This window comes from Dicentrarchus labrax, unplaced genomic scaffold (assembly GCF_905237075.1).
Source record: "Dicentrarchus labrax unplaced genomic scaffold, dlabrax2021, whole genome shotgun sequence".
Classification (NCBI taxonomy): domain Eukaryota; kingdom Metazoa; phylum Chordata; class Actinopteri; family Moronidae; genus Dicentrarchus; species Dicentrarchus labrax.
Genome location: NW_026136720.1, coordinates 16,377,098 through 16,398,908, shown reverse-complemented (window position 1 = coordinate 16,398,908; position 21,811 = coordinate 16,377,098). Strand labels below are relative to the sequence as shown.

Below are 21,811 nucleotides of genomic sequence, written 5' to 3'. Positions count from 1 at the left end.
TGGAGGACAGAGAACATTACGTGTGTATGTATATTGTGGTTGTAAAGATAAGTTAGTTCCAACAAACAAATATACAAAACAATGCAGATGCATTAAGAGTTTATTTTTTATTGTTGATGATACCCTTATTAATGCAATTAACACAATATAACATTGTGCAGTAATTATTCCCACAGTAAAACTTTTAGGAATCAGTAATTTATCTCTTTGTTGTTTTTTTTTTTTTTTTTTTAAATGTAAACATGACAGCCTCCTATAATAAACACATCTGTCCAGTTTCAAATGACATCACATCCACTCCTCAGTCAGGAATGTCATATAGCAGGTTGAGGTACATGAGCACAGTGCTGAAGGGAAATGTAAGCAGCAAGAAGGAAATGTGTGTTCACATACTCTACATATGACACATGAGGTAAGATTGAATTACTTTGGGGTTTTTTTAGGTGAGGAAATGTTTGGACTTTACAGTAGGCGTCCTTTGTATTATCATCAACTTCCTAGTCAGTTCATTTAGGACACTAGTTGTTTTCTACATGTTGATTATTGGATTGTAAATCTCTCAGTAAACTGTAGCTGTGTCTGTTTGACTCTCTATAGCAATAATTATGAGTCTTCCTGGGGCTTTCAGTGGGAATGACAGCAACGGCACTCCACTGAATGTGTCACAAAGGTGTCAGCTGAGGTGCACGGAGAGCAGAGGGTTGTATGAGGGAGGACATCGAGCAGAAAGAAATGCATTTCAACCACACAACTCCACATATTTCACCCACAAACCCCAAACCTGGATTTCCTGGTTACTATGCACTCATCCCCTTTGTACTACTTACTTTGATTGGATGTGTAGTGGCAATGGTAAGAAAAGTTCTGCATAGTTAATTTCACATGACTGCATCATAGGTTTATCTTTTTAGTTTTTATTGTTGTGCTTTTCTTCAGGTTATTTATATCAGGAGGAGATCAAGGTAAGATGGTTTCTGTAAAGCATCACTTTCACATCATTTTGGTATCTCGTGTTATGTTCTGTTCTGTCACAATTAAGTTTAATTTGTGTGTTTTGCTTTAGATTAGACGAGCTGCGCCACAGGCTGATTCCTCTGTACAGCTATGACCCGGCGGAGGAACAAGACGACTGGGGGAACTCTGGCAAGGAGAATGAGGAGGAGCTGGCTGTGAGCACACCACTAAAATTTTTAATAATTATATAAAATAATCCTCCATTTTCTGTCTTATATATGGGATGGTAATGAATTTACACAGAATTTGTTTTTCTTTATAGGAACCTTTGTACAAGGAGGGAAGGCTTTCCATTTCATCTGACTGTGGGATATGAGCAGAAAATCAAGAAAGAAAGAACAACATGCCTGATTAGAGGAAGAAAACTTCCTTTAGTTTTTTGTATTGCAGATGCTATTCAAATATAGACTTATTAGCGCCACATCCAATCATTCAATTACCATTTACTCCCTCTACGCAGAACAGCAGATGGCACTGTAATCTTGTCTTTTATATATATTTTCCAAAATGGCAGGGGGATAAGGTGTTATTTTTTGGGCAATAAACTGAAAGCTAAAATCTAATTTAAAAGCTATTTGTTTTGTGTGCGTGTGTGTGTGTGTATCTTTAAAATTATTTATCAGTTAAGCTGAAAGAGTTTCAAAGACACACCTGTTTCTGCTTGGTAATCAGGGGGTTTGCTGGTGTTTGGAGGTTCCTCAGGTTGACATAACATCACTTGTTCAGGGGCCTTTTACAGTACAGGAAGATGGGATCACCAAGAACAAGCAGGTGAACAACACACCTACAGTTGAAACCCATAATTAATCAATTATATGTAATTACGTTTCTAGTCTCATTTCTTTTTAACTCTGTGTGTGGGTTTACATTAGTTTGGATGTCCATCTGTTGGGACCACGCTGGTTCCTGACCTCCATCCTGTTGGCCACAGCTCTGGTCCTCCCTGCTTTGAGCCTAGACAGCCTGATGTGTTACTACTGTCCTCTGCAGCACAAAGGCAAGTCCTGCCCCAACATCACAAGCCAGTGCCTGCCTGATCAGCGCTGCTCCAACTCCAGAGGTCGCTACGGCTCCATCCACATCCTGTCTGCTCAGGGTTGCGTGGACACTGAACTCTGTGGCTTCCATGAAAGCATCTCTTATCGGGGGGTCAAGTACAATGTCACCCACACCTGCTGCTGCAAAGACCAATGCAACTTCCTGCCAAAGTCTGACTCCAACATTAAGATGCTACTGGGCATGATCACAGACAAAACAAATTTCACTAACATCACTAATGTTCTTAGAGAGGAGCCTTGGGATTCATGTGCAAATTACACAACATTAAGGAGCTCCATGTCACCTACCACTGTGTCATAGAAGTGCTTGTAGAAGGCTGGGGAGAGGCCTGTTAGCCATAGGTACTTACATTAGTCTCCACAAGGTGGCCACACATTTACATGTTTGTGATTATTAGTATTTTACAAAAAAATGCATCATGATCAGTATTTTGCTCTGGAGAGAAAAAAGGTGGACTTGTCAGCCACCCTCCTGGTATACAAGAGTAAATGCATTATTTATGTGGTTACTGATGAATTCAGCAAAATAAAAGCACCATGATTAAGATCCCACTTGGTGTAGTTGTTCTGTTCTTTACAAGCAGGTGTGCGTGAGGGTGTGGCCTATGCAGGAAGATCTGGAGTCAGTAGTGAGGTTAGAGCTCATCAGGAGAAGCTCTCAAATGTTTTACCAGTCTGATTTTTTTATTTCTATTTTTAAATCTTTAAAATGAACAGGTGAGTCTACATAATTTATTTTTTTTAAGTTGCACACTGAAATTGTTTCAGCCCTCACTATCTGCCTATGCACCTTTGAACACTTTGAATGTGACTATCAGTAGGGATCATTTACACCTGTGCATAGGAATCAAGGCTAAGAAAGTTTGATCAATTAACTTGAATTTCTTTGGTTTCAGTGATGGTCTAAATAGAAGAAACACAAAACAGGGATGACAAGTGATAAAAACTGACTTTATATGTCAAAGTCCCATGGAGTACTACAAAGCCTATGAAAACAGTTCTTTTGTGACTCTGAAGGAGATTTGTCTATGATTATTACATGAGGAATGTGATTTTAACTTGGCTCTGAGACCACGAATGTTTAACATGTGGTACAAATTGGGGAAGTGGAATTTGAAAATATGAGCATTTACTTGGCAGAAAAGGGTCTAAATTAAGTTAAGTTGAGTTATGGGAAGTGTAGGATCCATTATTTTTAAGTGCCCTAACTTTATAGAACAGCTGTACTAAATTGTTAAAATGTTTTTTTACTTATTTTGTTTTATAGCCACAATATTAGGTCGTGCCAGTAAAATACCAAATTACTCTCTTCAACTTGCAGGCCGAACACATTGCCATTCCTGCGTGTTGCTGTGTTGTGGTTCTACCTTCTCCTCCCCTTGGTGCTATGTTACAACCTGCGTTGCTACTACAGCCCCCTCCTGGAGAATGAGAAGACATTTAAGCTCATTGTGACAGAGTGTCCCCCTCACGAGCTGTGCTTCAAGGCAAATGGCCGCTATGGAAACCACAGTGCCCTGTCGGCCAGGGGATGCATGTTGGAGAAGGACTGCAGCCTGGTGAAGAACATCCGCCTCAAGGGAACTGTCTACATCATGAGCTTTGGCTGCTGTGATCGGCCATACTGTAACTCCTGCCTGGGCATCACAGCCAAAGCCCTCTACACCATTGTAACACTTGTGACTGTAGCTGTGATGGCCGACAGCTTGTGACTAAAGGCTTCTGATGTTGTGAGCATCTTTTAGGGATTCATGTCAAGGGGGAAGCTTTCAACCCCAAGTGAGCAGTGCTCTGGCATCTCTGCAGCCTCCGTATTGTGTAATGCAGAGGGTCTGCAGAAGTATATGGTGTATGCCCAGTCTGAAGACACTGAGGTGTGCACCATAGTGAGGATTTTTAACTGATTTTAAAACGTGTGTGTGTGTGTGTGTGTGTGTGTGTGTGTGTGTGTGTGTGTGTGTGTGCTTTTACAAAACTAAGTAACAAAAATCAGTTTTGTGTTTTAATGTTTTATATTTTAATGTCTGTAAATAAAACACTGAATAATTTTATGATATTGTTAATAACAATTAAGGGATTGTTTGTGTTTCCATATGCAGATATAACTTATTCCTCTGTGCCATAGAGCTCAATTGTTGTCCAAAAATACATCAGTGTGCCACACTGTTGCACCGGGTGACATATTCCTTCATCCCAATGGACACTGTAGTTTATTTTGAGACAATCCCACATACACCATTCTGCTGCTGTAAATATTCATTGGAGCATCTAATATCTTTTTATATGGCTTAGGGCTGAGTGCCACAGACAGTAAAAAGTAAAGAAACAAATGAAAGGTTTATCTTTTAAGAGTGAAAGAGAGCAGCTCAAGCAATGTGTACAGTTTGAGGTTTGGACAGTTCTTTATTTCCCTTTTATAAGGCTGCTGGGTCTCCCCATAGTGGATATACATATATATACAGGAGATTGCTATACTGGAGTTACACTGAGGGCAGAGGGTCCATATTACACAGACTTCAAAAAACAACACTAATAGAGCCTCACCTCCAGGTTTCAGAAATCAGCAGAGAGAGAGATGGAAAGGGGGGAAACAGCACAAGAGAAGAGGGAAGAGAAGGAAGAGGGGAGATGATGCAGTCTGAGAGCTTGACTCGACCGCCTAATAACTTAACACTAGAAAATAACATACAGATTTCACGCACAGTGCATCTTAAATAGGTTACGTGAAGAACCATTTACCATAAATATCTGTATTTTCGGGAACCAACATATATAAAAAATCATTTAAAAAAAAACAAAAATCAGTTGTTCAGTCTTTAATTTTTTCTTATTTTCTCCTTTCCCCGTCGTGCAAATCGTTCTTTCATTCCTTCTTCCCGCAAAGGCTGGGCTTTTTCCCGCCTTGCCCACATCTGTTCCAGATAAACGAGGAAAAAGGAAACAGAACCCAGCACCCCCTCCCCTCCCTCCCTTAAAAGCATATGAATTAGTAGAAAACGAACAAACAAATGAACAGAACACCACAGTCAACTCATCACAAAAAGAACCCACAGACACACAGAACAGCAAGAACACAGTACTCTTTTTTTCTTTTTTTTTTTTCTTTTTTGAGCTTCTTCATCACCGCTATTCCTCTTAATGGTCAGTATCATCGTCGTGGTCTTTCTCCTGGCGTACTGGTTGGCGGCAGTGGAGTGGTCCTCCCTCGACGGCTCAGTGGAACTGGGAGGCAACTCTCCAATCGGCTGGTCAGTTCAGCAGTGATATATTATCTCTCAATTTCACAGTGTGGTAGGAAAAGGAGGATGAGGAGAGGGAAGCGGGTGTGATGGGGAGGTAAGCCAGAGGGAAGGTTATTGGAGGTGGTAACAGGAATCAGAGGAACCACAGCAACAATTAGAAAACAACTAGAAACCCCGACCGTCCATGAAAAAAGTAAACAAAATGGCCGCTTCACTCCTTTCTTCTGAGTTTCATTCCCGCCGACCCGTGTAGTTGGGAAGGCCTTGATCGGCTTGCGTAAACTGATTGGATGGCCCATGTTTGTGGTAGAGGGTAGGGAGAGGTGGGTGAGAGAAGTCTAAGGCTGACTGGAATCCACTGATGGATGGGACTCAACAGGGCGATATGTCGTCAGGAGAAAAAGGATGAGCGTGGCGGGTCGATGTGTGATTGGCAAGTCAGAGGGCAAATCCCTTCTTGGTAGGTTCAGGCACGCTGTTGCAGTGCCCGCCTCTTGCGGCTGTAGTAGTGACGCACGCCGGTCTGTCTGGCAAAGTTCATCATGTAGTTTTGTTTACGAGTGCTGCAGGGATACAAAGACAGTGAAAGAGGGAGGGAAAGAGGAGGAGTGTGAACATTAGTGACCAAGTAAAAGGCGCCACAAATCCACGCATTCCCATGCACACACTCCTATCCATGCACACAAACACACGAATGGTCGAATGCAGCTTTCGTACTCACTCACACCCAGGTTCATGCTGGAATTTTTATTCATGTTTCAGCCATAACCTCAAACACTCAACGGCTGTATGGGTCTCACGGCTGGGAGAATGGGTGGCGCTACTCTACAAAACTGGATTTGTTTACGTTCTGCACAAAAATGAGCAGCTGGACGATGAACATGGCGGTAGAACTAGCTACATGTATTCAAGACCAAATGTCACAAGACAAGACATGGGACACAGAGTCTACAAACATACTACCACAAATACTAGAGATAAACTCTGAGTGTTTGAGGTCAGAGTTAACAGCCATCACTGGGAGAAAAGAAAAATAACTAAACCAAAGCCATAAAAGTGCAGGGTGGTGAGCAGAGAAGAGGTGGTTTTGAAACTAAGAGACACAGAGAAAAGCTGCGGAAGATCGCTCTTGCTTAGCCTGTTCATTGCCTCTTCCATCCAGCAGGGCGGTGCCAGTGAGCCAGGAGTGCAGCCAGGGCAGGCAGGGGCCTCTGCGAAGCGGGGTGGGGGTGGGGGGTGGGGGTGGGGGAAGGCAAAGGATGGTGCGTGTGTGTGTGTGTGTGTTTGTGTGAGAGAGATGGGTGATGCTGTGGAGGTGGTAGTGTCAAGGCGGATGGGAGGGATGGCTGGTAAACTGCATGTGTCTGAGAGCGCGTGCGTGTATGTGTGTGAAGACTTGTTTTTCTGATTTTTGGGTCAGAAGCCAGAGGGTAGTGAGGAGGGAGCTCCTGGTTCAGAGTCATGTTGTTGCCATGAGTGAAAAAGGGGATGGAACAGTCGATCCGTAAAGCCATGCAAGGAGCTGGATGGAGGAGGTTAGTCAGATGAAACTCTCCCACCAAATGGGCCTTCATTTGAAATTAATGATGCGAGATGCCCTGCATTGTTGATATATGAATGAAAAAAAAAAAGCACTTCAGTGCTTGGGCTGGAGTGAGATAAATGCTGGACCCACGAACAGTAATCTTTTTCAAGTAGCATCATTGAATTGTGTGTGTTGGCTTGTAAATTAGCAGCTAGGCCAACAACACTACAACAGTTTGCAGTAAAGGTATTAGCAAGAACAAAACAAACAGATATAGGTATAGTGATGGATTACATCACACATATACACACAAACACAGTACCACTGACATTTGTATATGTCGATTAATACATTAAAAAATGCCTCAAGGATTGTGTCACTGCACATTTGAAATCAATGCCATTTATAGGAATGTGTTTTCATCTGGTGACATTGTGTTGAACCCTTTTAGGGAATGCAATGTCATAAAATAGAAACTTTGCCACCACTCAAGATTTTACTGCCCTTTTATGCCTCCATTCAGTATGTTGTTGTGAATATTGTTTTGCTTTCTGTGCTGAGAGCTGTGTCTTAAGTTCTGTGTGTTGGATCATTTTGTCAGCGAGCCTCCACCTGGACGCTGTAAGCAGCTGGCCTCCCTGTTGACCTGCCTGGGGCTTGAGTTAAAGCAAGGGCATGAATATGACTGTGGTGATAATGAGGAGGGCTGGGTGTGTCAGTGAAAGTGAGGGAGGGTGTGCACAGTGTAACAGGGAGAAGAAAGGGTCAGGAGGAGGGTGAGGGGAGGGGGCTGCATTCAGGAAGAGGCGGAGAACTTACCTGACACTACAGCCATGCCAGAGGGAGCAGAATACAGAAGAGAGCAGAGGTTAGAGCGCGAGAGGGGAGAAGCAGGAGGAGGGGACTGCTGTCTCGCAGAAAGGTCTGGGGGGGTAGGAGCCCCGGCCTGGGGAGGCAGGGGCCCAGAGCGGGTGGAGAAGGGAGGAGAGAGGAGAGGCATAAAGATAGTCAGAGGTTCAAAGAAGGAGAAGTGAAAGTGAGACAGACAGACAGAGAGAATGAGGAAGAACGAATATGAAAGAGGAATGGATAGCAGAAGAGTAGTTGGTGCAGATAGCAGATAAATGTAACAAAGATGAAGAGAGAAAGTGAGAGACAACCACAGAGAGGTGGAGACAGAGAAAGAAATACAGGAGTAATCCATCCGTTGTGTTCCAGAATGGGAAGAGAAAAAGAGAAAAGGGAAAGAGCGAGTTTTGAGGAAGGAAAGGAGAAGGAGGAGGAGGAAGAGGAGGATGAGGAGTAGGAGGAGGAGGAGGAGGAGGATGAGGAGTAGGAGGAGGAGGAGGAGGAGGAGGAAGAGTGTGAAGTAAGGTAGGATATGATGCAGCACGAGCAGAGGAGTGAGCATGACCACAAGATCAAACACGTTTTAAGCAGCAGGGAGGAAAGGCGTGTGGAGCAACAGAAAAGATTGAGCAGGAGTTGGAGTGAGAGGAAGAATGTGTGAAGGAGTGGAGGAGTGGCGAACAGAGAGAAATAAACAACAGAGCAAAGTGTGAGGATCACAGTCACTCTTTTCAGCAGACACTGTTGAAAACCGTGCAAGTGCGAGGGAGGGAGTGGGACAGGTCACGACCACTTAGACCAGGGACAGCTCAGGTTAGGCATTAGTGTGTGTTTGTGTGTATGTGCAACTTTGAATGAACTGTACAAGAAATATCACAGTGTGACTGTGACTGCTGTAGCATTTGAAATGCATTGGGTACACATCTGAATGAACAATCAGAACCCACGTAAGAGGGAACATTGCTCTGATACCCACAGCAACATGCAGAAAATGCATTCAAAATGCTTTTTGATACTGCCATGTTAAGAATATGCTAGCTGAGTATAGACCATATTCATGATATCTTCAGTGCCCTGCAGAATCTCCAGCTCTGTTATTTTATTTTGAAAACTGGCATTGTCTTCCACATAGAGAAAATGTTTACTGATCCTGGTTACAGACTAAAATTAAATATAAATGTAAAAAGGGAAAGAAAGAAAGAAAGAATCAGTAGAATGAAATGCAGGACTCATTTTTGTACATGAAATGAATGAGAAAATTAAAATAAAAATATACCATTCAGATTATTGGCCTGTGTGACAAAGCTGACTTCATAGTAGAACAAAGACTCACAGTCATAGATGTGAAGCCACCACCAGTTTCCCGTATTGTACACTGTATGATCTTGGGTCAGCGCTCTGTGTCATGCCTTATAATGGCCACTAGGGGCAGATGGGCTAAATGTAAATGAGTGAACACTGTACATTATGAATATGTGAATGGGTGCTTAACATCTAAGGAGTGCTTCTGTACATAAACAAATGCCAACATGTTGAAATTTACGACTTTATTAATTTAACAGTAATATATTTTAGCTTTTTTAGACATTTTAGTGGAAAAACACATACATTCTATACATACAAGTCCCCCGCCACTCAAAAATATGTTTTTCTTTTTGTTCCTACAGTTGTGAATGATGTATGTGCAGAGTTTGACACAACATTTTCCCATTCATCTCCTGAAAGTGGAAAGTTTCTCTGTGCTCACTGAAAATCTGATTTATAAGGGGCGGGGCCAATGAGCATGATTTGTGACATCACAAATAGTTTGGAAGTCTGTCCTGGTCCAATTTGCATCTTTACAAGTGTGATGTAGAAACCTAAAACCACCAGTGCACATTCACTGAGAATGGACTTACAGTGAAGAAAGAGACATCTTGTGTTCAGGAGGAAAGAAATAATACGTTTTTGTGGAAAAAACATATCACACACACATTATTTTTCCAAGGGGTATGTTTAAGTTGTTTATCCGTGAGATGCATGGGTTCTACAAGACACTGAAAATATGATGATCTGACAGCTCATACAAAGAACAGCCATTCACAAACAACAAAGCACACGGTAGTACTTTTTCTACTCTGCTTGCCTGACACCAGAAGCTGTGAGAGGTTGGTTGTAGGTGGTAAGCAGCACACATGTCGATGTTAATAAAATATATGTACAGTGTGTGTATACTGTATCCCTGTATTCGTGTGGAGTAGAGGGGACCATTTCTACAGCTGAGACTGACGCACAGGTAGAGACAGGGGCAGATCGGGGCTCTTTTGGGGGGGCCAGTCTGGGGGGCCGTGGGCTGGCTGGGAATTGGGTACTCACAGAACTACTTCCACATGGTCCAATGCCCACTGGTCATGTCCTGCACCATCGTGGCGTGGCTGCCACCATCGCAGCATCACCCCTTTAACTCTCGCTTCTCTGGAGAGACCATAGGAGACAATGTATGGTTAATGATTGTCAACAAGTATGTCAATGGTTATAGTAGCCTCAAACCAGCCTGATGAAGTTTACCACACTGGTTTAAACAGTACCACTTTCTAATAAGGCATCATTTAATAGGGTTTTAAAGTTGTAAATCATGGCTTTATTAATGATAAATAAATCAACTTCGGTTCCCAGGTTGTGAAAAATCTCTCAAATGGATTGACCTTTTATCAATGACTCAAGATTAATTAACATTCATAAAGCCGTTAGTTACATCTTATAAAACTTTTATAAATTGTTCCTTATTAGAAAATGGTTTGAAGTGACTGATGTTACTCACAGTGGAATGTTGTAGGAGACTCTCTGGGCCTTTATGAAGTCTTTGGGCTGGTGTTGAGCGATTACGTGCCAGCTGACTCCATTGTTGACGCTGTATTGCAGCAGCACGGCCCGGTCAACTGTGTCAGCCTGATCCAGAGCTATGTTACAGCTGTCTGTCTGTGCCACGCTGCCAATCTGCAGCACAAACATGATCTTACTGTAGGGAGACAGAGGAGGAAGGAATAAGAGGGAAGGTTAGAGAAAGGGAAGGAAAGGAAGGTCCATAATGCAGATTCTAACATAGGGGAAAACGAATCAGTCATAGCTATGAGGTAGGTACTTGTATGTTTACATAGTTTATGTACACTATGCTTTGCTAGTACCTGTACCTGGCTCTAGTGAGGTCCAGCGGTTTAGTAACTGCCTGCCTCATCTTACAGCCATTGAAGTAGAGTGAGTCACCGTGGGCATGCGGTGACAGCTGCCCACAGCCGCTACCTACTCCACCACCCTGGATCAACTGCCAGCTCTCCTGAGATACACTGCCTGACTCAAAGTTGTCCTTGATGGAGCTGGGCAGGTCACTGCTGGAGAGGGAGCAGTCGTCACCTGTGAGAGGAAGCAGCGAGGAAGGGATGAAATAAAGATTACAAGCCAGCTGATGGTGGGGTTGACATAGTTTGTAACAAGAAAGCATCAACAGTGCAAGGCCATGTTTTCACCAACTGTGACAGAAAACTGTGTTCAAGAGGTGTCTTGAGAAAAGCTGTCGCATGGAAACATTAAATTTTGGTGTTACTTTTCTTCTAAACAGTACAAATGGGAAAGAACTGTGTGTACATCTACTGCAGCAATTTAAATGTAATTTGCTGTTTGTGGCCCACCATGGTGTCCCTCATCACAGATGCAGACCACTCCACTTGTACAGTAGCCGTGGCCGCTACAGAGCCCCGGGCAGGCCTCGCCGATGTAAACATGGTCCACTCCCCAGCTCTGCCGCTCTCCTGTCCCCTCCTTTTGAATCCAGCGGAACTGGGTAGCCCTGGAAATATACAAGAAATCCCCAAATAATATTGCCTGTGCTTCTGCTGATATATATAAAAATATGAATTGAGACTAATGCACAAGTGTTAAGTCATGTCTCAATGTTAACCATGGAAATAAAATATGTGTGTACTCCTACCCTGAGGAGACGTGGTCTGGCAGCTGGACAGTGACCCTGGTCCACGTTGAGCTGTTGACTGGACTGTAGATTGTGGACTCGTGGAACTGGAAGGGAGAGCAGCCCACGTTGTTAACTGAGGAGGGAAGGCACTCTGACTGTACCAGCTGCCACGAGTCAGACCTAAAGGGAGAGAGTGAGAGCTGAAAACTGCAATGTAAAAATACATTCTATGTAAGAAAAATACTATGTTTAAATGGTAAATAATGGGTATTGAGTAAGATTTCAGATCATGGTATGGCACCACCCGCTGTCAGGTCAGCTAATTAACAAATGTCCATTTCCACAATAGGAATAACAAAGATGCAAAAAAAAATTGAAATAAACCTTGACATGTAAGATATTGTCTATTTCAAACTGTTGTAATAACTGTGTGGAAGTGTTTTCCAAATTAGGGTCACTCCTTGTCTTTCTTACCTTGCATCCTTCCGGTACTGCAGCAGGACAGAATGATGGTCTTCACAGCTGTCTGCCTCACAACCGACAACAATCTGCATCAACAAGAGAGATGTACAGTAAAGGACTGAAGCCTCCACATACAACACAAAGGACAGCTTTTACAGGACCAGTGTGTAGGATTTAGTGGCATCTAGAGGTGAAATTGTAGATTGAAACCAACAGAATACCGCTCTCATTCATCAAGGGGAAATTATGGTGGCCCTATCTAGAACCAGTGTTTGGTTTGTCCGTGCTCATTCTATGGTAACAAAAACACAACAATTCTTATTTTTAGGTGATTATACACATATACAATACAATGAAATATTCCATTACATACACAATTCTGCAAATGGGCAAAAATCATACACACTGGACCATTGATCAATACAGCAGGTTTGTGGCTCTCTTGCAGTACTGTACTTTAAACTGTAGAATATATCCAGGCTGCACTATGAGTTCTCGGGTGGCCAGGATGTTGTGTGTCCTGTCTTGGTTCTTGTTTGGCCAGTACAGGTGGAATGATGGGTTTCCACAGAAGCCAGCAGTACGCACAGCATTAGGGTAGAAACTCCAGCTCTCCTCATGAGAAACACCCTCTGATGAAAGGCAAAGACATACAAAGAGAAGAGGAGGAAGAGTCAAAGTTATTCGCAGATCAATTGGCATGCTGATTTGTCACATCTGATTACATCAACACAAACAGACTCACCATCATCAAAGGTGTCAAGCAGAGTGGATGGGTTGATGTCTGACCCCCCCACTAAAATGTTGTCTATGGCCCACTGGGCTCTCTCCAGGCTGGGCGTGGCAAGGCCAGAGGAAATAGTAAACGGTTGCCACCAGCGGAGACGAGTAGCATTGGTCAGAGCTCCCTCTGGGAGGACGATATAATCTCTCCTCACTGACACATACTTCAGATAGTCCATCTCATGCAGCAGTGTCCAGGACACACCTGAGGAGCAGATATGAACAGAATGAGAAAATGACATATTAAAAAAAATCAGGGACAGAAGAAACCATGAAGTGATTATGGTGAAAAAAAAAAAGAAAAATAAAGATTGCACTGCATGCATGCATGTTGTTACTGCACCTCCATCAGTAGAGTAGTCCAACAACACTCCCTCTTTACGACAAGTTGGACGGTGGCACATGGTCATGTTATCTTCACTTCCAATCCTGGCCCAGTACTCCACAAACCTATCCACAAAAACAGTTCAAAAAGCACTTACAGTAGCACAATATTTAAAGATAAACAGAAAACTTCTCGCTGTGGTTGACAGAAACTGAGTACTAACTTTGCTCCGCGGAGGTCTAGATCAGCAGTGACAGCCTGTCTGCCATCAGCCCCACCAAAGTACAGTGCTGTCCCCTCTACCAACACACCGCAGTCTGTACAAGGCCTCCCGCCCTCTAGCACCTGCCACTGTGGGCCTGCTGCCCCCTCCCAGTCAAAACGCTCCTTCAGAGATGCCTACAGAAAAAAGACACTCGAGTGAATGATGGACCACCTCAGACACATAAATTCTAGTTATCTTTTATCGTTTCTATTCTGCTTTTAAGGCTAAAAGTATCTTTAACTGTGTGAGAGGCAGACTCTACCTTTAGAGCAGTGCTGGCGTAGCAGTTTGGCCCAGTGAATCCTGGGTCACAGAGACAACGCTGATCCAGACAATCTCCATGTCCCCCACAGTAGCCGTCACATGCTGGCCCGATGTAAAAGTTCTCCACACCCCACTGAATGTCTGAGTGCTGCTGGTAAAACCTGAACCTCACAGCACTGACGAAAAGACAAACAACATGCACACCATTTCATGATTTATACAACAATGGTTTCAATAATTTATATGATGATAATTTGATCTACAGTATCAATTATTCAGGTATAGCATTCCGTGATGTACCATTAAAAATGAAGATGTATGTTATGTCAAAAGCATGTGAAGATAAATATGACGTAGGATGACTCACATGTCAGCCAGGCTGTCAGGGAGGGGATAGACTGCCCTCTTCCAGCCTTCAGCGGGGAAGAAGACTGACGGCTGGGAGACCTGACCTCCACAGCGGGGGTCAGCAGGCAGGCACTGGGGCACGAGGTACTTCCATGTCACTCCAAAGTCCACTGAATACTGAACATGAACTTGCCGGTCTGCATGACGCTCTGGCACACTGCAGCCTACTGCAATCTAAATCGACACACAGGTATTGACAACATCATTTCATCATAGTTACACCACCAACATCGCACAAGGAATGTTTCTGTGCCTATGTGTCATTATAGGTTCATTAATTACCTTGAACTGCATGACCCAGCCCTTGTCAGGAATAATGTCGTGTGTGACAGCATACACCTCTCTCCCATCAGCATTGCCACACACCATCACTCCATCAGGAGAGCTGCAGAAACGCTGCACGGAGCAGTCCTCTGAGAACAACCAATGATCGCTCACTGAGAACACAGACATGAAGATAAGTAAAAATTAGATACTTAAAAGACCAAGAGGCTCTGTTTAGCATTAAAATAACATGAAATTGTTGTAGATTGTTTAATTGAGGCATTGATTCAGAAATACCTATGGGTGTTTCCTCCTGTTCGCTCAGTTGCCCTATCCTTCCTGAGGTCTCATCAGCAGGAGCTCTCTCATGATTGGGCAGTGCCACCCCTCCAAATGTGTCAGATATCTGTGCTCGTGGGTCTGAGCCTGCGATGAGGACGTTATCCAGAGCCCAATCACTGTGGTCTGCTCCCTCATGTTGTGGCTGCCACCAGCGCACACGCACTCCTTCCTGACGGGCAGCAGGGGGCAGCAGCACATTCACAAACCTGAACACAAACCAAAAAAAACATACAGAAAGTCAGAGACATTCTGCTTGACTCTTCATTCAGTAGTTATGTCCATGTATCGTCGGTGAAAAAACTCACCCAGGCTTGGTGTACAGATCATAGAAGATCTCTGTCAGTAGGTGCCAATTGATTCCTCCATTCAAACTGTACTCCAGAAGCACACCCTGGTTACGGTTGCTAGGTGGGATCATGCAGCCGTACATGAAGTAGAACTGGATGAACTCAGCGTTGGTCAGGTTCAGGTCAACTGTCACAAGTTGGCGGCTGCAACTCTGTGCAAAAGACACATAGAGAAATGTAGCAGGGGCTCAGTCAGTACAGGCTGTGTTGGATGGATGCCTGTTTCTCTCTCTGTCGCATCATCATTCTTGTAAAACATATCCAACAGGCTCAAACATGATCTGTTACACAGAGAACATTATTGGAACATAACCAGCGTAATAAAACTGACGTAGGTTTAAATATATTGCTTTAAACAGAGTAGTAATTAATCTTTATACAGATTAATGCTAGAAGAGGTTTCTCTGGCAGTTTGTCCATCCAAGATCAACCTGTCAATATGTATCCATTTACAGCACTGCACTAAGTGCCTTGGGATAATTTAGGCTTTACATAAGGGCTGACAGCTGCTTTACTTTATTCAACAGTAGCATTCAGATTAATACTTGAAGCAGCATCTTTCCAGTACTGTTAGATGTCTCTCTTTTCCAACTATTTCCGTATCATCTGTGTGCCCCATTTGATCAGCAGAGGGAGTGTGTAAACTCTGTTTCAAAATATGAATGCATTTAATTGCATTTATCTTCCCACAAATCCATAGTTCGGGAGCATTTATTGTAAGAAAGCAAAAAAGACAAAAAGAAGGACTCTGTATATTTACCCCACTGAAGTGCAGAGCAGCTCCAGAGGCCACAGCTCCACACACAGTGCTGAGTTTCCCACCGGTGAGTATGTGCCAGTGGCTGAGCGAAGGAGCTCGACTGAAGCTGTCCTTCAGTTGGGAGGGCAGAGGAACCACAGGCTCATCACAGTATTCTCCTCCCCACTCTGGGTCACACCTTGGTAGGATGGTGGAGTCGGAGACAAATAATCAAGTTATAGTAATATTCAACATTCTTTAAGCACACAAATGAAATTATGAAATAAGTTATACAAGAATTAAGAAAATAAGGTATTTTGAATTACTTGCAGCTGACATTCCAGACATTTATAGTGAAAATGTTTGGCTGCTGTTACTTACACACAGGAGCTCTGTTGGCAGCGCCCGTGTCCAGAGCACATATCTGGGCAACCATCTCCAATGTAAAGATTATCCAGAGCCCAAGTCTGCTGCTTATCAAAGGGAGCCTGCTGGAACCAACGGAACCTTGTGGCTGGAGACCTGAAGACATAAATTAAAGTCACAGATATATTTCACAGGTTTCAAGTTAAAATAAATCACACAGCAAGGGATTTAACTGTAAATCCTTATATGGCACTATGATTTGTATCAGACTGTAATGTAGCCTAACTGCGTTTGCAAAGTAGCAGCACAGCCGCTTACAGACTTTATTTTTAAGAAAATGTACTCTCAGTGTACTGCAGAATCAGGATATGTTATGATCTAGTTTGTCCATGTGTCTGAGTAAAGCTCAGGGCAGTGCTGACCTGGCATATGATGGGATTGGCAGGGTAACACGGCCCCACTTGTTATAAGTGTCAGAAACCAGCAGCCTCTGCAGGGTGTAGGATGAGCAATCAGGGCTTGTAGGCAGACAGTCTCTGACCACAGGCTGCCAGGTCAGACCTAGATCCAGAGAATATTCCAACTCTACGGCTGCAGAAAAAGAAGAGAAACACAACTGCCAATCAATTATGTCTGCTAAACAACAGCATAAACAACAGCTTGACAGTCGGTCAGCATTAGGACTTATTTGAACTTATTTCAACCTCTTTGTTGAAGCGTATTTCATTACAGAGGGCTGTTTTAATGAGAAACAACTACAAAATGTTAAAATGCAGACAGAGCTGCAATGAGTGATAGATTAGCTGATCAACAAAAACATTTTCCAATTTTAATAATCAGTTAATGGGTTTTATTATTTTTAAGCAAAAATGTCACAAATTTGTTGGTTCCAGCTTCTCAACTGTGAGAATTTGATGCTTTGTCATATACAGTATAATTGTAAATGAACATGTTTAGATTTTGGAGCTTTCAGAATACATCACTTTGGGCTGGCTGTGCAGGCATTTTTAGACTATTTTAACAATTAATCAGTTAATCAAGAAAGGCAGATGAATTGATAATGAAAATAATCGTTACATGCAGCCCTATTCAGAATTGACTACTAATCACTGTTTATTCACGGTTCTTAATGCTTACAGTAGCAGGAGTTGGTGACAGAGCAGGAAGCAGAAAAGTCAAATTGGATGAAGGCATCTTGACCCAAACTGATGTCAGTGGTAACAGCATAGCGAGTGTTGGACTTTTCTATGAATGCAAATGCAGGCCCATCAGAGCCACAAACAGGCATTCGGGTTCCTCCAGGGTGGAGGAGCCATGAGCGCCCGTCAATTGAGGAGAAATCATCTTCCAAAGGTCCCCATCCACTGGCACTGCCACCTACTACCACCTAGGGAGAAATAAATGTTTGCATAGTTAATGTGAGAATGGAAGAGAAACTAAACTCACGTGGGATTTGTCAGAGGGATAAACAAAATTAAAGTTTGGATGGATAACAGCCATGATGTTTCAATGGTTGAATGGAAATTATTAATACTATAGACCAATAGATGGATGGCTGGATGGATGGATTGATCCTCACTTACTGTACCTGGTCAATGACCCATGGGCTGTAAAAGTGTCCGTTCTCAGAGGGCTGCCACCAGCGGAGGCGTGTGGATTGCGTGCGGGCACGCAGTGGGATCTCCAGGGCAACCAGGCGAGCCTGATTACTGCTGTTGCTGAAGAGAAATTCCTGAAGCAGGCCCCAGGTAAGACCTCCGTCCACAGAGAACTGCAGCAAAACTGGTTGCGAGCGAGGATCTGGAGCCGCCTTACCACAGCCAAGACGTAGGAAGAACTGAACAAACCTGCAGAGTTCAGACATTAACACACGATTATCACTGAAAACTGTAAATTCAAGAAAAAAATATTTTTATTATGTATATGTGTGAAGTTGGTAAGTGCTATTCTTTGTTTGTGTGTGTGGCCGTAACTTTACCTGGCATTTGATAGGTCCATGTCATTGGTGACCAACATGCGTAGGCCGTCCTCGCTAAAGAACAGGTGGTTCCCACTCGACATGATACCACACTTCCTGGATGGTTTACCGCCGCTCAGTAGTCTGAAACGCTCAGCATCCACAGCTCCCCCTAGAGACACAAGAATGTACACAAGCACAAACATACACAGCAACAAAACAGTAAACACACAATCATAAATCCAGCACATACTACAAAAACAAAACAGGAAAAAAAAAAGTTCTAAAAGGTCCTTTATTTACTGAGCACTAATCAAAATAATGTTTTTGAATACTAATAAAAACATCAGCATTAATGGCCTGATGGAGACTAAACTCTAGTAAAATATCATAAACTGGGATGCATAATCTATCAAATTTCCTCACACGTATACATTTTCTGCATATTTTAGGCTGCGTACTTCCTGGTGGCTTTTTGTGTGCATCTATATATTGGTATACCTTCAAAGTCCTCCTTGAGGAAGTCAGGGTTGGGGGTGTCAGGCACAGAGCAGTCAGATCCAGAGTAGCCGGGGTCACACACACAGTGGGTGCCACCAACACATGCCCCGTGACCATTACACATGTCCTGACACTGTGGGCCAATGTAGATGTTGTCTAACGCCCATGTTGGAGGAGCAGAACCAGTTGAAAAGAAACCCTGATACCAACGGAACCTCACTGAACTGTAGGGAGGTCGAAACACAAGGATTAGAGTGAGAGAGACAGATATAAACAGATATTGTCTTGTAACAATAAAAAGTTTCCCCAAAAGTTCCTCCTTGTTTTTCTGTGTATCTGCTGTACAGGACGTATCCAGTCCTTACCCGCAAAGGCGAAGCTTGCCAAAGTGAATAACTTCCCTCCTCCAGCCCTGAGTTGTACCAGGGAAATAGATGCTGGCAGGGTGGAGCTCTGTGGAGCAAAGTGAGGAGGGTTGGGGTGCACCGGCACACAGGGGCACCAAAAGGTGCCACGTGGCACCAAAGTCCCGTGAGAACTCGAGACGCACTGGGTGGGCGGAGGAGCTCTCAGCTGTGCAACCCACATTAATCTGGAGAGACATATATATATACACAACATCAGCAAAGATGACGAGCCATGATTTATGTCTTGAATGAGTAAGTATTGCTTTGGAAAAGAAGCAATCAAGGCTGCGTTTGTGTACCTCAAACTGGATGATAGTGTTCTCATTTACGTCAATGTCCCTGGTGGTAATGGAGTGCTCTCCAAGCTCACTGGAGATAAACACCATGGCTGACTCATCCTCCTCCCTGCATCAATCCCACACACACAAAGCTTAGTCAAGTGTAAAAACATCTTTTTGCAAGTGTTATCACCATTGGGCTCATAGATAATATAAAAACAGAAACATCGTCAATGTGCCATCACTGTCAACACTCAAAACGAAATGTTTTTCTTACAGTCCAGTCTTCTGATAGGGGCAGTAGAGGCCAGTGTTTCCTCCAGGGAAGAACAGCCAGTTGGACTCATTGGGGCCTTCCTCAAAGCTGTCAATCACCACTGGTGGGTTGTGTAAGGAGCTGCCATCAATGATGAGATCATCTATTACCCACACCTCCTCCTTCTTACCTAAAGGGCATGATATTGTGGAAATTGTTACACACTGATTTTTACAGGTTTAGGAGGCATGGACATGTTGAAAATGTTGAGAAGAAACAGACAAGAGATGTGAAGAGCACAGGCTATGTGAATTTTAGTGTGCAACCACACAATGTGTGCACTCACCGCTGTTGTAAGGCTGCCAGAGTCTGAAGCGGGTGGCGTTGGTCTGAGCGCTGGCTGGCAGCGGCAGATGGAGGAACAGTGTGTCAGTGGAAGCTGGGAAGTAAAACTCATCTAACATCAGCCAGCTGATTCCTCCATTCACAGAGTACTGCAGCAGGACTGAATGGGAACGTTCTGGAACACCTAGAAAAACCGACAAGATAAGCTATTATAAGAAAAAATAATTAATCAAAAAAGCAACTATATGAAGAGAGAAAAAAACCTTATGTTTTACCTTTGGTGATGAATTTGAAGGAGAACTGGATGTAGAGAGTGTTGGTGCAGTCAAGATCCCGTGACACTATCATTCGCAGACCATCCTGCAAACAAACAGACATGGATTACACTGTTTGTCAGCTAAGACCAGTCACAATAATATAGATCAGTCATAAAGATATCAAGCTGTGTCTTTGTGATTTAATGTTTTATTATTGCTCTGGATGTTCTCTACATGGTGTTTCGGACCCCTACCCCTTTGAAGATCAGGGCAGTGCCAGATTTAAGAGGCTCTCCACTCAGAGTCCCCCGTTCTGCTCCGTACACCTCAGGCCACGTCTCCTGCTGCAGGTTCTCATTAAAATCCTCTCTCAGTACAGATGGCAGGGGGGCCAAAGGCACACAGTGTGCTCCTCCATATCCCTTGTCACACCTGTTTGAGAACAGGAGAAAAAGTAAAGGTAAGTAACATTTTCATGTAGGCAGAGAACAATTGTAAACATTACAAAGGATTAATCAGCTGTGCAGAAAAGCAAGTTTTACTTACATACAGCGTCCATTGTCACACAGACCATGACCAGAGCACATCCACGGGCAGCCAGGGGCAAGTAACACATTATCTAGAGCCCATCCCTCTGCCCCTGGGGTGAAGTGGGTCTGGATCCAACGGAACCGAGTTCTGGGGGAACTGAGGGATTGAACAGCAAGTTATAACAGGGGTTTATTCACTTATAATATACCAATACTGTCTACTAGTTTTCGATATAAAAGTTCAAAAATGCATACTTAGCAGCACTGGGCAGGTAGACAGTGATCCTCCTCCAGTGTTTGTACTGGGTCGAGGTATAGATGGAACTCTGAGTATAACCAGCGCAGCCGATGGCTGGGGGAACACACTCTGGGGTGATGAGAGACCAGTGATGCCCACAGTCTGTGGAGTACTCGAGTCGCACACCATGAGAGAAGGAAGTGGACTTACTACAGCCCATACTGAGCTCAAATTGTAGGAATGATGACCCTGACACCTCGAAGTCCCAGCTCTCTGCATATCTTGGCTTCTCTGCAGACACAATAAAAAAGCAATATGACATTTTTTGGTATTTACTCTAACATGATTCTACTATCCGGTTACAATGATTTAACAATATTTTCATCAAAAGCAAGATGAAAAAGGTGACAGTTCTGAGGATAGGGATAAACTTTGCTTTGGTTTCTTGTCGGTATATGATGCGAAGACAGGTTTCAAAAAAATTATGAATTTAAAGGGGAACTTGGCAACTCAAGCCATTTCTTCGCTGGTTTTCACTTTTGTCGTCGCATGTTTTCTCAACGAGCTCCCCCTACAGCTCTGGGATGTATATTTCAAAACACTGTCGTAAAAAAACTCACTTGCGGCACCCTCCTCCCCCTTTCTACCGCTGCTGATGTGCACCTGTTGCCGGGCAACTTTTTTGTGTGGAGCAATGTCTACCGAGGTGGGTAATACTACATTCATCGTTGCTTGTTCTTATAACCGGTATTGAGGGGGGCGTGTGCGTTTATGTGGAATTGCCGTAAAGCAGTTTGTGTTTCTCGCTCGTTCTCGTTCTCGCTTCTCGCGATACTTCCTATT

General features: G+C 43.5%; 2 protein-coding genes and 1 long non-coding RNA gene across 6 annotated transcripts in view; 2 read left to right on the top strand and 1 right to left on the bottom strand.

Moving 5' to 3' along the window:
• Positions 1–297: 297 nt before the first annotated feature.
• On the top strand, positions 298–2,624 carry LOC127353118 (uncharacterized). 2 transcript variants are annotated; one of them, XR_007881230.1, is made up of 6 exons: positions 298–412; positions 598–852; positions 937–962; positions 1,064–1,169; positions 1,277–1,785; positions 1,887–2,624. It is a non-coding gene; the product is annotated as an uncharacterized LOC127353118 (long non-coding RNA). The 2 variants fall into 2 exon arrangements; XR_007881231.1 differs by having other exon boundaries at positions 314–412; positions 629–852.
• Positions 2,625–2,781: 157 nt separating this feature from the next.
• bncr (bouncer) lies at positions 2,782–3,784 on the top strand. The gene is made up of 2 exons (XM_051383532.1): positions 2,782–2,789; positions 3,394–3,784. The coding sequence occupies exons 1-2, from the start codon at positions 2,782–2,784 to the stop codon at positions 3,782–3,784; spliced, it is 399 nt and encodes a 132-aa protein (XP_051239492.1).
• Positions 3,785–4,450: 666 nt separating this feature from the next.
• The window catches only part of reln (reelin), a 91,039-nt gene continuing 73,678 nt past the window's right edge, over positions 4,451–21,811 (bottom strand). The window contains exons 34-64 of one of the 3 annotated variants that reach the window (XM_051382116.1): positions 20,986–21,259; positions 20,747–20,887; positions 20,455–20,632; positions 20,219–20,303; positions 19,945–20,127; positions 19,620–19,788; positions 19,364–19,469; positions 19,023–19,249; positions 18,658–18,881; positions 18,178–18,328; positions 17,788–18,046; positions 17,337–17,586; positions 16,622–16,790; positions 16,215–16,355; positions 15,855–16,032; positions 15,053–15,246; positions 14,703–14,953; positions 14,424–14,578; positions 14,101–14,315; positions 13,732–13,909; positions 13,428–13,603; positions 13,223–13,329; positions 12,842–13,084; positions 12,553–12,728; positions 12,109–12,182; positions 11,653–11,814; positions 11,354–11,511; positions 10,853–11,078; positions 10,489–10,686; positions 10,044–10,142; positions 4,451–5,877 (exon numbers count right to left, since the gene is read on the bottom strand). In XM_051382116.1, the coding sequence (XP_051238076.1) occupies positions 5,781–5,877; positions 10,044–10,142; positions 10,489–10,686; positions 10,853–11,078; positions 11,354–11,511; positions 11,653–11,814; positions 12,109–12,182; positions 12,553–12,728; positions 12,842–13,084; positions 13,223–13,329; positions 13,428–13,603; positions 13,732–13,909; positions 14,101–14,315; positions 14,424–14,578; positions 14,703–14,953; positions 15,053–15,246; positions 15,855–16,032; positions 16,215–16,355; positions 16,622–16,790; positions 17,337–17,586; positions 17,788–18,046; positions 18,178–18,328; positions 18,658–18,881; positions 19,023–19,249; positions 19,364–19,469; positions 19,620–19,788; positions 19,945–20,127; positions 20,219–20,303; positions 20,455–20,632; positions 20,747–20,887; positions 20,986–21,259 (5,444 nt within the window). In that variant the 3' untranslated portion in view covers positions 4,451–5,780. Of the gene's footprint in view, positions 5,878–7,664; positions 7,786–10,043; positions 10,143–10,488; positions 10,687–10,852; positions 11,079–11,353; positions 11,512–11,652; positions 11,815–12,108; positions 12,183–12,552; positions 12,729–12,841; positions 13,085–13,222; positions 13,330–13,427; positions 13,604–13,731; positions 13,910–14,100; positions 14,316–14,423; positions 14,579–14,702; positions 14,954–15,052; positions 15,247–15,854; positions 16,033–16,214; positions 16,356–16,621; positions 16,791–17,336; positions 17,587–17,787; positions 18,047–18,177; positions 18,329–18,657; positions 18,882–19,022; positions 19,250–19,363; positions 19,470–19,619; positions 19,789–19,944; positions 20,128–20,218; positions 20,304–20,454; positions 20,633–20,746; positions 20,888–20,985; positions 21,260–21,811 lie in introns of those variants that run through there. The other 2 variants (XM_051382117.1, XM_051382115.1) reach the window with 2 other exon arrangements.